This window comes from Mobula hypostoma, chromosome 22 (genome assembly GCF_963921235.1).
Source record: "Mobula hypostoma chromosome 22, sMobHyp1.1, whole genome shotgun sequence".
NCBI lineage: Eukaryota > Metazoa > Chordata > Chondrichthyes > Myliobatiformes > Myliobatidae > Mobula > Mobula hypostoma.
In genome coordinates, this window is record NC_086118.1 from 46,931,191 (window position 1) to 46,948,428 (window position 17,238).

Genomic DNA, 17,238 nt, shown 5'->3' on the forward strand with positions numbered 1-17,238 from the left:
CATTTTGTGTGTGTGTTGCTTTGTTTCCAGCATCTGCAGAATCATCTTGTGTTTATTATATGAGGTACATTTGGCTGGACCATCTTATTTCTTCTTGCTCATTAATATTATAAATTCATCCTTCTGTAGTAGTTACTGCAGCAGAGTGACAGCAAGTTGGAGGAAATCCCAAGTTATTATATGGAGATTATTTTATGGCAGCTTCCATTGTCACTGTTTCAGCTTTTAAACATCCAGGAAGCTAGAGTGAAAAAGAGCAGATAAACCAAAAACAGGTTCTTAACAAGAGTTTGCATAAAATACTCCCATGTACAATAAATATTTGCCTTGGTTTCCACGACTGCATTAGATTTCAAATGAGTTAAATTCATTTTTTTAACTATAATAATATGGTGATAATGTGCTACCCCTTGTTAAGTTTTCAAAATTTAAAATTGCCTGTGATCCCTATGGGTCTGTGACCAATGGTGTTCTGCAGTAATCAGTGCTAGGATGTCTGTGATATATATATAAATCTATGTTCTATATAGAACATATGCTCAGTAGCCAATTTATTAGCTAGCTCCTATACAAAATAAAATGGCCACTGAGTGTATGTTTGTGCTCTGTAGTGTGCTGCTGTAGTCCACATACTTTAAAATTCAACATATTGTGCATTCAGAGATTTTCTTTTGCACACCACTGTTGTAATGTATGTTATTTCAGTCACTGTCACCTTCTTGTCTGCTTGAATCAGTCTGGCCATTCTCCTCTGACCACTCCCATTAACAGGACATTTTTGCCCACAGAACTGCTGCTTACAGGATATTTTTTGTTTTTTGCACCATTTTCTGTAAACTCCAGAGACTGTTGTACATGAAAATCCTAGGAGATCAGCAGTTTCTGAGATAGTCAAACCAACCCATCTGCCACCACAGTCAAGATCACTTGGATCACATTTCTTCCCCATTCTGATGTTTGGTCTGAACAACAACTGAACCTCTTGACCTGATCAAGTTGCTGCCACGTGATTAGCTAATTAGATATTTGCATTAACGAGCAGATGTACCTAATAAATGTGGCCACTGAATGGAAAAAAAGTATAAAATATATTGATTTGGATGAAAATGTGGATGGGCTGGTTACTACGCTTTCAGATGATGCATAAGATTGGTGGATTTGTGGATCCTGAAGGAGATTGTCAAAGTATACAGCAAGACATGTATCAGCCTGGTATATATGCGAGGAAGTGGCAGATGGAGCTTAATGTGGGAAAATGTGAGATGAAGCACTTTGGGAGGTCAAATATAAGGACTTGCAGAGGGAAGCATTGATTTACAGAGGGACCCTGGTGTGTAAGTCACAAAAAGTGACAATACAAGTAGATGGCGTATGACATGTTTGCTTTGGTCAGTTGAAAGAAAGACTGTAAAAGTTGATAAATCATGTTCCCAGTGTATAAAGCTTTGGTTAGGCCACTTTTGGGGTATTGTATGCAGTTATGGTTACTGCATTAGAGGAAAGATGTGTTCGCCCATCGTTGACGTTGATGAGGACCTCAACACCATTATGATGGTGTCGAGACTAGCGCGTGATTTGGATTTAAGTGAGGGAGAGTTGCGCAGCATCGGCTTCACTCTCTCTCTTCCCAATTCCCATCTGGATCCAGTGGCAAGACAGAGTTGAGACGGCTGGAGAAGGGACTAGGCACAGTGGATGATCAGGACGTCTTCTGTGTCTTGTCGTGCTCTACACGTTCCACGACGCTTGCAGGGACCGCCGTCTTGACTGCTGGACCTTCCATCGGTCTCGTCCACTCAGTCCGTCGGAGTCTGTCTTCACATGCTGGATTAGACAACTAGAGGAAAGATATGGGGGCTTTGGAGACACTGCAGAAGAGGTTCACTAGGATGTTGCGTGGATTAGATAGTATAAGCTATGAGGTGAATAAACTTAAATATTTTCCTCTGGAGTGATGGAGCCTGGGGAGGGCTCTGATAGAATTTTATAAAATCTTGTGGGACATGGGTAGATTGTCAGAATCTCTGCTCCGGGCTGCAGATGTGAAATGCTAAAGGGCAAAACTTTAAGGTAAGAGGGGTACATTTAAAGGAGATGTTCAAGACATGTTTTTGACACAGTAGCAGGTGCCCAAACTGTGCTGCCAGTGGTGATATAGGAAGCACATACGATAGTTCAAGTCCAATTGTTATTCAATCATACATATGTGTGCAGCTAAACAGAACAACTTTCCTCTGGGGCCAAGGTGCAAAGCACTGTATATACAGTCACACAGAGCACATTTAGTTACAATAGCATATACACTCACAAACTAAGATTAGCACAAGTCCATGAGTGACATGTCCTAAAGACTGGTGGTGCATGGGATATTGTCCTGGAGCCTCGTTTCTGCAAGAACAAGTATGCACCAGTTCCTCATCTCCCGCAAAAGAAGGCAATCCAGTTTCTGACATAGTGCCAATGTGATTTCTTCTATAGACGATGAATTCCAAATTATAATTCTGAAAATTTAACTGAACATTGCAAACAATTTGCTCTGTATAGTTTAAACAATAAGAACTTAATAGCGATGGGTGTGTGGAACACGCAGCCACGGGCAGTGTAGAGGCAAAAACTTTTAAGAGACTGTTAGATCGGTACATGGACGATAGAAAATGGGATATGTAGGAAGGAAAAGTTAGATTGATCTTAGAGTAGGTTAAAAGGTTGTCCCAATATTGTGGGCTGAAGGGCCTATAATTATGCTGTGATGTTCAATGTTCTGTGATCTAAGATCACAGAACATGGGACGCATTCAGAGATATTTTGGGATTCCTACCAAGCCTTTTTTCTGTGTGAAGATTTTTATAGGCAGTACCAAGGCTTTCTGTTGTGAATCACTGATCCATTTTGAAACAAGTAACCATGTATGTCAGCAGAAAAAAACCTGTAAAGTTGTGTGAAGGGCTTGAATTAGATAATTGCCTGGCAATGCAATGTTAATATTGAATTGGCTTACCATTGCAACTTCCTTAAGGCGTGACACCTTCCTCCTGCTCTGCACCAGACTCTCGCACACCATGTTCAGCCTGGTTAGTGCCTCCTGCCAGTGGTGCTGCTGCTGTTCTCGAGTAAAGCATCCCATGTTGTGTCAGCTGAGGCAATCTTCACTCCCACTCATCAGATTGTGCTCTCTTATTGCCAGTTCCTACACTGACTTCTTTCTGCCTCCGTATTCTTGGTCCAGTGACAGGGTGTTGCCTGGTCTATTAACTGTTCCAACCTTTGGAAAGGCTGAAGTGTGACAGAGATGTATTGTATTTACTAACTAGCTTTTCTAAAACTGGGAACAAATCTTATCCTGATGTGTATCAGCATAAGACATAGGAGCAGATTTAGACTATTCAGCACATTGAGTCTGCTCAGCCATATAATATTATCGATGAAGGGTCTCAGCCCGAAACATCAACTGTTCATTCATTTCCATAGATGCTGCCTGATCTGCTGAGTTAGAACATAGATGAGTACAATACAGATGCAGACTATTCAACCCACACCATTGTGCCGAAGCAGCTCAAAAGCAAATCAAAACACCCTGACACTAATCCCTTCTACCTACACCGTGTCCATATCCTTCTATCCTTACATCCATGTGTCTATCCAAACTTTTCCTAAGTGCCTCTAATGTATTTCCCTCTACCACCATACCAGGCTCCTCACATCCCCCTTGAACCTACTCCCTCTCAACTTCAGTGCATGCCCTTTGGGATCAGGCATTTCAACCTTGGGAAACAGATACATACTGTCTTTACACCCTCCATCTTTGAACATCGATTTCTTGAACGTCCAGTGATTTTCTCTTCCCCCCCCCCCCACCTTATCTCCTTACCTGCTCATCACTTCCCCTTCCTCTGGTGCTCCTTCCCCTTTCCTCTCTTCCTTGGTCTTCTACCCTCTCCAACAAGATTCCCCCTTCTCCAGCCCTTTATCCCTTTCGCCAATCAACTTCCCAGCTCTTTACTTCACCCCTCCCCTCTTTACTTCACCCCTCCCCCTCACCTATTACTTCTTACCTTGCACTTCTTCCTCCCTTCCCCCCCCCCCCCCACCACCTTGCTCTAACTTCTCATCTTTTTTTTTACCCCAGTCATGGCTGGAAACGTTGACTGTTTACTCTTTTCCATAGATGCTGCCTGGCCTGCTGAGTTCCTCCAGCATTTTGTGCGTGTTGCTCTCTGTCCACTCTATCTATGCCTCTCATAATCTTAGAAACCTCTATCAGATCTCCCCTCCAGCATTTTGTATGTGTTACTCTTAAAAAAAATTCTGTAGCTGCATTCATTTTTAAAAAAACACAACACCAAATAACTGTTACTTGCCCCCTCCCCCATACATATCTGTCCCCGAAACTTCTGTTAATGCTCCTGTTGTGTCCCACACATTATTAGTGCCAAATCCTAATTTGATCAATCTCATTCCCTTTTTACTTAGTCCACCCACTTGGCACCGGAAAGAGGTGCAGTTACCATACTCTATGATAAAATACATCCAAAAAATGCAGCCAGTTGATTGCTTATCTCTGGCGAGGGAAATTTGCTTCGGTTTGTATTCAAGTATTCTGTAATGTATTGTAATATTACTATGATCCGATGGTTAATTATATTTTAGTTAACAACAGCGCAGTGCATCTCGTTCTCTTCTATTTGCCTGGCTTCCAGTAGAGGCTTGTGCACAGGGCACAAGGTCAGTGCTGATGCAAAAAAAAAATTCTTTGTTTGATAGTGACAGAACAAATTATGTTGTTACAAGCTAAGCAGCTTCAAAACCAGCATGGAGTTTTTGGAATGTGATGAGAGCTTTCATCGGTTCAGGGCTGAAACATCAACAATCCGCTTTGTTATTCATGGTGAACATTGTTGTTAAGATGATTTTGTCAGCCATAAAGGAATTGTGTAGGAAGTTTCGTGCACCCATTCTTGTCTGGCTTAAACAAATGCCTAATTTGAAAGCTATTTCTGAATAGGTGCTAATTTTGATATTGTATGTCTACGGTATGTTTTTTGAGATGTAGCACGAAACAGACCCTTCTGGCCCTTCAAGTTATGCTGCTCCCTAATTTAACCCTAGCCTAATCACTGGGCAATTTACAATAATCAATTAACCTACAAGAGTATGTCCTTCTCTTGTAGTTATATCTTCTAAAGGTGATTAATAGTGAAGCATTATAATAGATTTTTTTTTAAAAGAAGGAAGTTAATAGCCTTTGATAACTGCCAAGCTATTAAGCTCTAGTTCCCTGTGTAAACTTCCCTGTTTTTTCCTTCCAGTCTCTCACTAAACCTGACTCTTCCACCAAATTGACATTCACATGCCATAATAATCCATTTACAAACGTTTGTAGTTTAGTTGTATTTAGTTGCTTTACTACTTCAGTTCTGCTGTATAAATCAAGTTGCTTTTTTTAAATCCAGTGGAAGATCCCAAAGATATTTCATGAGTCAAACTAAAAGCACCAATTGACAAAAAGATAGTTAAGACAAAACTAAACTATAAAACAGCAGCAATACTAAACTGCATATTTAAAGTGCAGGTTGATAGGTTCCTGATTAGTAAAGTCATTAGAATTTAGAGGGAGAAGGCAGGAGAAATGGAGTTGAGAGGGAAAATAAAGACTGAATGGTGAAGCAGATGTGATGGCCTAATTCTGCTCCTGTGTCTTATGAATCCAAATTGTCGACTAGTCATTTCGCTCCTGACCTGCTGAGTTCCCAGCACCTGCAGTCTCCCGGGTCTCTTTCATATTCTTGTGTTACAGGTTTCTTTGTGTGGCATTTTGTTAATTTTCCCAACTCTGTTTGCAACAGCAAAACATACCATAAAATATTTAGTACCTTGTATAATGTGGGCTCTGTGCCAGTTGGATCAGGAACGTCCCAGGTTACATTTCTAGTCACAACTAATTCTTCTTCTGACCTTTCGTGTTGCTGGGCAGAAAAGTTTGGGAAATCACTCGGCATTGTTGTCTCTGAAACGCCGTCCAAAAACTGTGCAACAAATAAATGCCGATGTTTTTACCTTTGGGCGGCCGACCCAGCAAAGTATGCCTGCACACCACCTCATAGTTCATAGTATGACTGCATTAGATAATTATATCATTAGGTGTAAAGCCATTAAGATGATTAAATATGGTATATAATTACCTTAATTATCCAGAAATTCTTTCTTTATCGTGCCTCGTATTGGTTCTATTGTCGGTTGTAATTGTTGGGAATTATTATCTGTACTATAGCAAGAGATAGCAGTCAGCCACATAATGATTGAGTTTATTTTCTTACCCCTCAACCTTCTCTCTTTTTCCATTTCTCATTCTGGCTCTCCCTCTTACCCCTTCTCTTCTCCTCTTCTGCCTATCACCTCCATCTGGTGTCCCTCCTCCTTCCCTTTCTCCCACGGTCTGCTCTCCTTCCCTATCAGATTCCTCCTTCAGCCCTTGCCTTTTCCACCTGTCACTCCCCAGCTTCTCACTTCAACCCCCCTATCCCACTCAGCTACCTTCCCCTAACCTTGTCTTGCCTATCACCTGCCAGTTTATACTCCTCCTCCTCCCCCGGCCCCTTAATCTGACTTCTTTCAAGCCCTTTCTTTCTAGTCCTCATGAAGGATCTTGGCCTGGAACATCCTTTTTTTTCCATTCCTTTTTCCTTATTCCTTTCCATAGATGCTGCCTGACCTGCTCTTGTCTAGCATTTTGTGTCTGTTGTCTGGATTTCTAGTATCTGCAGAATCTCTTGTATTTATGATTGGCTTTATATTGGCTTAAGTCCAGTAGTTGATAATTTAAAAAAAAAATTAAAGCTTAATAAAGTTCCCAGTTCTATCAAAGGGTCTTTGACCTAAATGTTCACTCTTGTTTCTTTTCCCAAAGATGCAGCCTGACCTACTGAGTATTTCCAGCATTTTCTGTTTTTATGGCACATTTTAGTAATCAATGGCTGTCCTTTTCAATTAATGTGTAATTTTAATTCATTTTTCAGAAAAAATATGCAACGAAATAAGCAAGTGGCCATGGGCCGGAAGAAATTCAATATGGATCCCAAGAAGGTAAGAAGTCTTGTTGCTTCCATGTTGTCAGTGTTTTGAGTGAGGGTGCGTCTTGTTATTATATTGCTGAACATGTACATAGACCTCAGTTAATTATCACAACTGCTATTGGATTAAGAAAATGAACATACAAAGGAGAGGTTCAGGTGCAAGGGAGTCCTTCTTGATCTCTCTCAGTTTTGTGAGACATTTGTCCTTAGTTCATCCATGAGTATGGGGGAGAAGTAAATGTGACAAACCTATTTCAATCCATCAAGGGTGCTCCTTTCAGCAAACAGTGAGCAATTTTTCATATTGTGGTTCTTGCTTGCTCTATTGGGGACGGATGATATAGATTCGATAAAGGTTAATCAATTTTTCAAACACAATTTCAAGTTGACATTTATCTAGGTCACAGAACATTGGAGCAACACTGGTCTCAGAGGCTTATGATTTTTAAACAGTTGATAAGTATCAATGAATGAAGTTAATATTGAGGGGGTAAAGGTATGTGTGCTGCATATGTTCTTTTGTAAATTGGAAAAAGGGCTAGTTTTATTACTTGTCCTCAATGATAGTTTGTTTTAATGATGAGCTGTTATTCTTCTTGCCTGATTGATAAAGCCACCAAATGTGTACAGGTGAACAAACAAACAAATAACCACAGGATCAATACTGATAATAGTAGCTCACATTTACACATGTGTATGTACACAAAATAGGCTTCACTAGTAGAGTTGGTATTAAAATTTTCAACTATTTTATCTGAAGCAGAGTACATACTGTACTTTGTGTTGTGAGGTTGAACATTATGATGCAGGATATCAACCTAAAACGATATCTATTCTTTTGCTTGCACACATGCTGCCTTCCACTGAGTTCTTCCAACAATTTTTTCTGCACCGTTTTGGTCTTCAAAGTACAGCCTAATAATTCCATATTTCTAACAAATTTTTTGCTCTTCGGTGAAGTTGCTCAGGATTTCAAAGATGCATCTTCTGCATTATTCTATGGTGTTATTTATGCCATCTTACATGATTTGTTAATTAGCGTTTTAAGGCTTTGCACTCAATACAGGCAATTTTATTTTCAAAGCTTGGAACACATTGATTTGAAACTAGGATGGCTAATTGAAGCTCATTCTGAAAACATCTGTCAAAGATCATTTTCAAAGTGGGAATCCCAAATGAATTCCTGTAATTTGTTTTTGTGAATACCTCCAAATAAATAGTAATGCAATTTTAATACTTTATGCAAAAAGAAAACTAATTGTATTTTTAAATTTAATTTCTTCATGAAAAAGTGATGGCAGCATCTAATTCTTTATAGCATCATAATATTTAAGGCATTTTGCTGTAAATGCACTACTATTATTATGTGAATCCTCAGATTTAATGATGTTATTAGCATACTTGTCTGTGTACATGTTTGCTACAGAAGTTACATGTGTAAGAAAAATATGTTATAGATCTTGGAAGTGGTAAGAGGTATTGAACTACACAATAAATTAGTAACATGTTTCTTCATCACTACTGTATGCTCAGATTTCAGTCATATTAACAAATATTTTCATTTACAGCTGTTATGGTACTGACATTATGCTAGCTACTTTTAAAAAGCATTTTTGTGCAAAACGATTTGAGAAATTGCTACGATCTATTTAACACTTTATGGCTTTCTTATGGGGGAAAATGAAGTTTATTTGGAACAGGCCGGATATCTGTATTTTTGGATAGATGGTGGAAGTAAGGAAATATAATTAATTAAAATAACAAAAGTCATTATTTTACTCAACTACATTAACAGTAATATGGTTCTGTGATCTGTAAAGTAGCTCTCAACCACATGAACAGGTTAGTTATTTTTTGGATGATTATTCTACTTCACCAAGAGAGTCCCATTATTAAAGCACATTTTGGGATTTGTTGGAGACCAGCCAAACTGCATGAAGGCAGGATTCTTGTAATGTAAAAAGGTTTAATTATTGTAATTGCTTTCATTCCACTTCATGCTATTGCCAAATAATTGACTGCTAACAATTGGGCACTGTTGCATTGAACTGTTAGTGTTAAGCAAAATTGTTAGCGTTGAAAATGAATATAATACATAAATGATCTTGTATCTGTTTTCTAATGGATAAATACACTTAGTGTCCACTTTATTGGGTACACCTGCTCATTTATGCAGAATCTAATCAGCCAATCGTGGCAAAAACTCAATGCATAAAAGCGGGTAGACATGGTCAAGCAGTTAAGTTGTTGTTCATATCAAACATCTGAATGGGGAAGAAATATGATTTAAGTGGCTTTGACTGTGAACTCACTGGTGTTAGATGGGGTGGTTTGAGTATCTCATCTCTTGGAATTTTCACACACAATAGTCTCTAGGGTTTACAGGGAATGGTGCAAGAAAAGAAAAAAAAATCCAATGAGCAGCAGTTCTGTGGTCGGAAACGTTTTGTTAATGAGAGAGGTCACAGGAGAATGGCCAGTGATTCAAACTGACAGGACAGTGACATTAACTCAAATAACCACATGTTACAACAGTGGTGCACAGAAGAGCATCTCTGAGTGCACGACACATCGAACCTTGAGGTGGATGTGCTATAGCAGCGGAATACCATGAACATACACTCAGTGGCCGTTATATTAGGTATAGGAGGTACCTAATAAAGTGGACACTGCATATAAACTTCTCTGATCATAGAAAATAAAAATCTAAAATAAAAACAGAAGATGGTGGAGCCACTCAGCAGGTCAGGCAGTATCAGTGGAGGGAGAAACAGAGATTTTCTTTGCAGCAATTTTCCATGGTTTATACTGGTTTATTTTTAAAGCTACAACACATTAAACATCTGGTGCAGTAATATCCTAAGCACCTTATAATACTTGTGATTGCGCATCATTCCTGATTTTAAAACCCACAATTAACCTAAATCATAGCATTTATAACAGAATACTTTTGGTCTTTTGATCTACATAACAGTACATTAAAAAGCACATTACTGACAAAAGGTTCACACCAGTTTCTTGCAGCACATTTTTGTTAAACAAATGATACAGTGGAAACTAGTTTAAAAATTAAACTGTTTTCACATCTGTACATTCTGTTTGATATTTGTGAAAGGTTTTAAATAGAATTCTGAATTTTTGTGAGCCTTGAAGCTGATTTTTAATCTAAGTTTCTTGATTGTATCACATCCATTCATTCACTTACAAAAACATTGCACCCTCTTACTCTACTGGACTGTATTTTATTGTGCCCATGATAATGGGATAGGTTAAAATAAATCACTGATATTTATTGTCTTTAAAAGCATCAATTGAATTTCAAGTGTGTTCTTTGCTACAGGGGATTCAATTTCTGATTGAAAATGAGCTGTTGAAGAATACTCGAGAGGATATTGCGCAGTTTCTGTACAAAGGAGAGGGACTAAACAAGACTGCAATTGGGGATTACCTAGGAGAGAGGTAATATTGGTTATGGTTTATTAATTTTTGACTCGGTGTATTTTGTAACAACTAATCTATTTTTCACTCCAAACTAAATCCATATCAGCCTGTTTCCAATCTTCATAATCTTCTTCAAAAATCCTCACTTTTTTTTATTCTGAGTCTCTTTCTCCGAAGTCTATTATTTTGGCTTGATACCTATCTCACGCCCATGTGTCATACTCACAGCTAATTTATTTATTTATGGATTGCTACGCATGTTAATGCTGTGCATGTACTCTTTCCAGCACAGTAAAAATCTGATTAAAAAGTCCCATTTTAACTGAAAGTAGCAGCGTATCACATACTAACCCATTAACACGTGTGTGTCAGCTGTCATTGTCTCGATCAGGATTCTGGCCCACTAGAGTGGTTATCTTTTGAAGTCGGGAGATGATTTCTTAATGCAGATTGTAATTCCATGGTATATCATGCACACAATTTGGAACCTTCAGTGGTGTGACTCCACCTGTGTGACATTATAATGGCTCATAAAAGATACTGCTGGAACCTCTCTAAAAACAAAAGGCAGGAAAGTTTCAGTGGTTTGTGGGAAAAATATTACTTTAAATAAATCCACAATAATCAAAGTTCAAAATTCAAAGTCAATTTATTATCAAAGTATATATGTTACTATATACTACCCTGAGATTTGTTTTCTTGTGGGCATTTGCAGTACAACAAATAGAATCAATGAAAAATTACACACAAACCAAAGATGGACAAGCAACCAATGCACAAAAGAAGATAAACTACAAACACAAAAAAATTTAATAATAAATAGTACTGAGAACATGAGTTGTAGAGTCCTTGAAAGTGACTCCATAACTTGTGGAAACAGTTCATTTTTGCGGTGAGTGAAGTTATCCATACTGGTTCTGAAGCCTGCTGATTGAAGGGTAACAATTATTCCTGAACCTAGTGGTGTGGTACCCAAGTCTCCTGTACCTCCTGCTCTGAAGACAGCAGTGAGAAGAGAACATGGCCTGGATGGTGAGGTTCCTTGATGATGGATGCTGCTTTCTTTCGGCAGTCCTCCTTGAGAATGTGGTCAGTGGTTTATTGGTGAATAACTCAATGGTCAATAATTTCTGAGTGCTTGCCACTATTGGTAAGCCTCCACAGTATTGTGTCCTCCATCCCATTATTTGCATAGAAGAGCCCAATTTCCAACCATGAGGGGAGTAGCATTCTGCTTTAAAGTAACAGCAGCTCACATGTTGATTGCAGTTAACACTGAAGCCTCAAAACAGCTGTTGCCTCACAGATGTAATGCTGAGACTTTATAGGTCGGATCACATGAAGGACAACATTATTTTATTGCACTATTATTCTAAGTATCTAAAAATGTAACATATATTCTGTAAATGTTGCATTCTGACCTCTTACAGGGATGAATTCAATGTCAAAGTTCTTCATGCATTTGTGGAGCTTCATGAATTCACAGACTTAAATCTGGTGCAGGCTTTGCGGTAAGAATGATTAGTAATGAAATGTAAAAACAAATGTTATTAGCATTTAGGCTGCCTAGCAGCATTTGTTGTTTTTTTTTTCAATCCTCAAGTACTTTGCAGATATTTTGCTCATCAATAGTGGCCTGTTGCCTAGGAAGTGACAGTGGGCTGATTATAAGATTAAAATAGATGGTAAGTTTATCAAATGAATTTTTAGTCCAAACCCTTTATACAAGTTAAAATCAATCTTAAAATATGCTTGATTGTGTTATTCAATTGCATGTTATAGCATATTACGCACCTCTAAATAAATTTCTAACTAATTAACAACTCAGTTAGCTGTTGTCAATAAACAGAGTTTTTAATGCAAAATCCAGTATAGCTATTTAAAATACGGAGTATGCCAATTAATTGGGACACAACAGGGCCAGTATATTTTGCTGCAATTGTTACTGTCCCAATTAGCCAAAGTCTCATGGAAATAGTTAAAAAGGTATATACTTAAAAATAAGATAAACTGAGTAACAAATTATGTGCTTAAATGAAATGCAGAACAAATTAGAGCACTACCAATGTTACCACTATTATAAAACTATCAGTTCCTATTAGTTATCGATGGAGGAATTCAACGGTGTGCGCTACTGTTCTTTTATTGATTGTAAATGAACAAGAACTACACAGACACCTAGTGCAGATAATGGACTGATTTCATACAATGCTTTTGACCGTTGCATCCTCCAAACCTTTATTTTCGTTGTAATATACAAGATGATTGTTGATACCTTTGTTTTTTGTTGTTCCTAACTTGCTGAAGTATTGAAATAATTTCATTTTCACTTTTGGCCATTTCTGGCATCTCCAAGCCTGAATGCTTGGAACTGCAGTGAGCAAAACAGTTCTGAATTGTCTTACTGTTTATTTCTCACTAACCATCAATGACAGAAATCACTGCTTTTTGAACACAAACACACTCAACTGACACTATTTAAAAATTGTTCGCTCTAAGCAGGGTTTTGTGTCTAATGGCTACATGAGTGCACACAACTGATGCTAGTTGGAAACTGTTCGGCAACAGTCTCCTGTCCCAATTAAGTGGCATGGTGTCCGAAATAAACAAAGGGAATCCCAGCTATTTTCTTGATTAGATTTTGTTCTTTAATGGTTGTTCCTAATAAGTGGCTGCATCAGTTAACCGAAATCTACTGTATGTAAATTGCTGGATGTAGAGGGAGCCAAATATTGTTACAAAACGTGACTACCTTTTAGCCGAAAGCACTACATTAGTTTGATCTATCATTTCAATATTCTAATAGGTTTATCACAGTATCAGAATTAAACTGTACTGGCTTGATTTTATTATGATTATGTGATTATATTCTATGGCTGTGGTTAATTTCATAATATGTGGTAGAAACGGAATGCACAAAGAAGATCGATGCACAATTTGAGTTGCATAATCCTGTACCATTAGATTGGTACAGAAATCCAAAATTTTATCATTTTGGGAGGCATCATTGTTCTTTTAACATGGAAGGAGATTAGTTGGGTTGTTTGGAATTAAATGCCTTAATTGGTTTCATGCTGCATTTCCAGAAAGTGGAGAGGGATAAGTTAGTTAACCATGATGAAATTGCAGAGCAGACCTGATTGGCCAGATGGCCTAATTCTGCTCCTTCGTCTTGTGTTCTAATAGTTTTAGCGATCTCCAAGTTCCTTAGCTGACGTTGGAAGTTTCCGTTGTGTGGAGAATGACGCTAGTTACCTAACTAGTTTAGGCTGCAGATAAGCTATTGAACAAGTAGGTCATGTATTCCTGTTGATGTCTAAATTATTCCAGTTTCATACTCATTCATGTCAACTCGTCAGATTAGATCTCTAAATCCTATCTAGTAATGCCTGTTTGAAATACATCAGTCCTTAGATCTGTTGAATACACAATTTATCACCTCTCTGTTCCCCCCGCCCCCCCCAACGTCTGAAGGAATATCAGACTGAAAACGCAGTACAGGGTAAGTCAGGTAATGTAGTGAAGCTGGTAATTGACCTTCTGATCAATTCTGTTTGACCCTGATCTCCGGTGTCACTTGTGTGGAGCTTGCACGGCCAACTGTGTGCTCCATTTCCTCTGTATCCAAAAGACGTGCAGGTTGGTAGGTTAATTGTCCATTTTAAATTGCCCCCACTGTGTAGGTGAGGTGTAGAATCTGGATGCAGTTGGCATAAGCGTGGGGAGAAGAGGTTACAGAGAAATTTATTAAAGGGGTTGCACCATGAGCTAGCACATGCATTATGGGCTGAAAAGTCTCACTCCATAATGTATGAAAATATGTTGCCTACAGTATGAAACATCTGTGAAATTCCTGCACAACTTTGAGCAGAATGTAAGAGTGTTCAGGTTGCTTGACTAGTATATGCTTCAATGTCCTGTTTATTTTCATTTAAGTGCTCCTTCAGTATATCATTAAAATAAAATGCACTGGTAGATTGTACAAAATTTATGTAGTATGTATGAAATAAGATGAACAATTTCCCAATGAGATAAATATAAAAATTTGTCTTGTATAGCCAAAAATATTTTGAATGAATGGATTTTCTCTTAGCTTTGGAGGACACTCCAGACCCATTACTAGATAAATGATATACCACCTTGTATTCTGAAATATGGCACTCATTATCCTCATAGAAATGTTGCTGTTAATACAGTGATGCATGTTGGTTCTATCTTGCGACTAAAATTTAGAATCTATAATCTGAATATTAGCTATTTACTTTTTTTAAACTGATATAAAAATATCAGGCAATTTTTGTGGAGCTTCCGATTACCTGGAGAGGCACAGAAGATTGACCGAATGATGGAAGCTTTTGCACAGAGATACTGTCATTGTAATCCTGGAGTCTTTCAGTCCACTGGTAAGCCACAGCAGTGCCTTGTATGATTTAGACATTTAATTCAATGATAAAATGTTTTGAACTAAAATAATATTTTCAGTGGAGCTCTAGAATAAATATTTGAATATTGTGTTGGTTAAACTAATTTGATTTCTCAAAGTTCAAAGTAAATTTATTTATCAAAGTACATATATGTCACCATATACTACCCTGAGGTTAATTTTCTTGTGGACATTCATAGTAAATAATCACAATAGAATCAATGAAGAACTGCGCATAAATGAAAAAAATGCCCACGACAGATATGGACAAACAACCGATATGCAAAAGGCAACAAAATGTGCAAAACCAAAAAAAAATTATAATACATAAGCACTGAATATTGAGAACACAAGTTGTAGAGCCCTTAAAAGTGATTCCGTAGGTTATGGAATCATTTCAGTGTTGGGGCAAGTGACTTTAAACCCTTTGGTTCAAGAGCCTGATGGTTGAAGGATTAACTGTTCCTGAACCTGGTAGTGTGGGAAGTGAGGCTCCTATGCCTCCTCCCTGATGGTAGCAGTGAGAAGAGAGCATGGTGGGAGGAGTGGGCTCCTTGATGATGGGTGTTCCTTCTTAATGCGCTCAATGGTGATGCTATATACTTAAGTTGACAAGGAAAGGGGCGGTGTCAGTAGTTCCTCGAGAGAACAGTGGCAGGGTGACATATGGAGATGTTTCTTTCAGAAACAATTCATTTATTTTACCAATTTGAAAACATACTAATTTTTGCAAATTTTGCATAAACATATTAGAGTCCTCATAGAACACAACACCACAGAAAAGAATCCCTTTAGCCCTTCTAGTCCATACTGAAATATTAATCTACCTAGTTATATTAATTATATTAATATGTATTTTTAATTTAAGTACAAAACTGAAGTCCAGTTTTCTCTGCAGATACCTGCTATGTGTTATCTTTTGCGATTATCATGCTGAATACTAGTCTACATAATCCAAATGTTAAGGATAAACCCAGTGTGGAGAGGTTCATTCTGATGAACAGAGGAATAAATGATGGTGGTGACTTACCTGAAGAACTACTACGTGTGAGTATTTCAATTTATTGCTGTGTTTGTGTGACAGAGGCAGCATTGAGTAACGTATAGTACTGTGCAAAAGTACTTAGGCTCATATGTATAGCTAAGACTTTTGCACAGTACTGTATTTGTCAACATGGAGCGGAGCGCAAGTTTGTAAATCCAGTGGAAGCAAATGATGGTGGGAATGGCGAGGGTGGAGGGCAGCGTGAGGGGTGTGTGCCAGGGTTAGGATTGGCGTGGATGTAGACACAGCTAGCCTTGAAACCCCAGGCAAGGTCCTTTGATTAAAAACAGTTGGTTTACTGATCATTACAGAATCTCTCTGGTGCTTTCTGCTCCATCCCCTCTCCCTTCCCCTTTTTCCAACCATGATTCACCTCTTCCTTCCCTTTTCCCACTCTCAGACCACAATAGAGACCTATATCAGAATCGAGTTTATGATCACTCGCACATGAAAGTTCAAAGTAAACTTATTATCATGTCTTCTTTTGCAGCAGCAGTACGATGTAATACATAAAACTACTACAGTATTGTGCAAAAGTCTTAGGCACCCTAGCTATATACGTGCCTAAGACTTTTGCGTAGTACTATATATAGATTTTAAAAGGTGGAATTAGTAACTGCTATGGTTTCATAACCTCAAAAACAGAGCCAGAAAAATACTTGATGTGTTTCTTTAATATTGACTGATTAGTGAGCAAAATAGTATAGCAATAATATTAAAGAATATATTTAATACAGTGGAGTTAAACTACAGAATTTAATGTATAAATCTTAACACTATAAAAGTAAGAAAATGACATACTGTTGCTCATTTCTTGTCTTTTTGTCCTTTTTCACTGTTCATTTAATTTGAATTCTATTTTGTTAAATTTTCTAACTTTAGGCTTTCAATCCTTAACTTAGCTACTCTGCACCTGACCATGAGATGAGAGTTACTTTTCTGACCTTGTTATTAAGATTTGCAATATTCAGGTCCACAATGACTTTGTGGCAGTCTAAGTAAACTAATCCTTGATGGCTGGAACTTGAAAATTCACAGACTTACAAATATGGAAAAGGTTGTATTTTATATTTGATCCACATTATAGTTATTAATAAAATGTACCTAATTCCTATGTTTGTTAACAGAATCTGTATGAAAGTATTAAGAATGAACCGTTCAAAATTCCAGAAGATGATGGCAATGACTTGACCCACACATTCTTCAATCCAGATCGAGAGGGCTGGCTCCTCAAACTAGGTTAGTTAGCTCGGTTTAGT

General features: G+C 37.9%; 1 protein-coding gene across 4 annotated transcripts in view; it reads left to right on the forward strand.

The window, feature by feature from the left end:
- Positions 1 to 17,238, forward strand: part of cyth1b (cytohesin 1b) — a 252,469-nt gene that overhangs the window by 208,691 nt on the left and 26,540 nt on the right. For 3 of the 4 annotated variants that reach the window (XM_063074558.1, XM_063074557.1, XM_063074559.1), the window contains exons 4-9: positions 7,014 to 7,080; positions 10,411 to 10,529; positions 11,942 to 12,022; positions 14,802 to 14,914; positions 15,833 to 15,981; positions 17,107 to 17,219. In XM_063074558.1, the coding sequence (XP_062930628.1) occupies positions 7,014 to 7,080; positions 10,411 to 10,529; positions 11,942 to 12,022; positions 14,802 to 14,914; positions 15,833 to 15,981; positions 17,107 to 17,219 (642 nt within the window). The remainder of the gene's footprint in view (positions 1 to 7,013; positions 7,081 to 10,410; positions 10,530 to 11,941; positions 12,023 to 14,801; positions 14,915 to 15,832; positions 15,982 to 17,106; positions 17,220 to 17,238) is intronic. The other variant, XM_063074556.1, reaches the window with a different exon arrangement.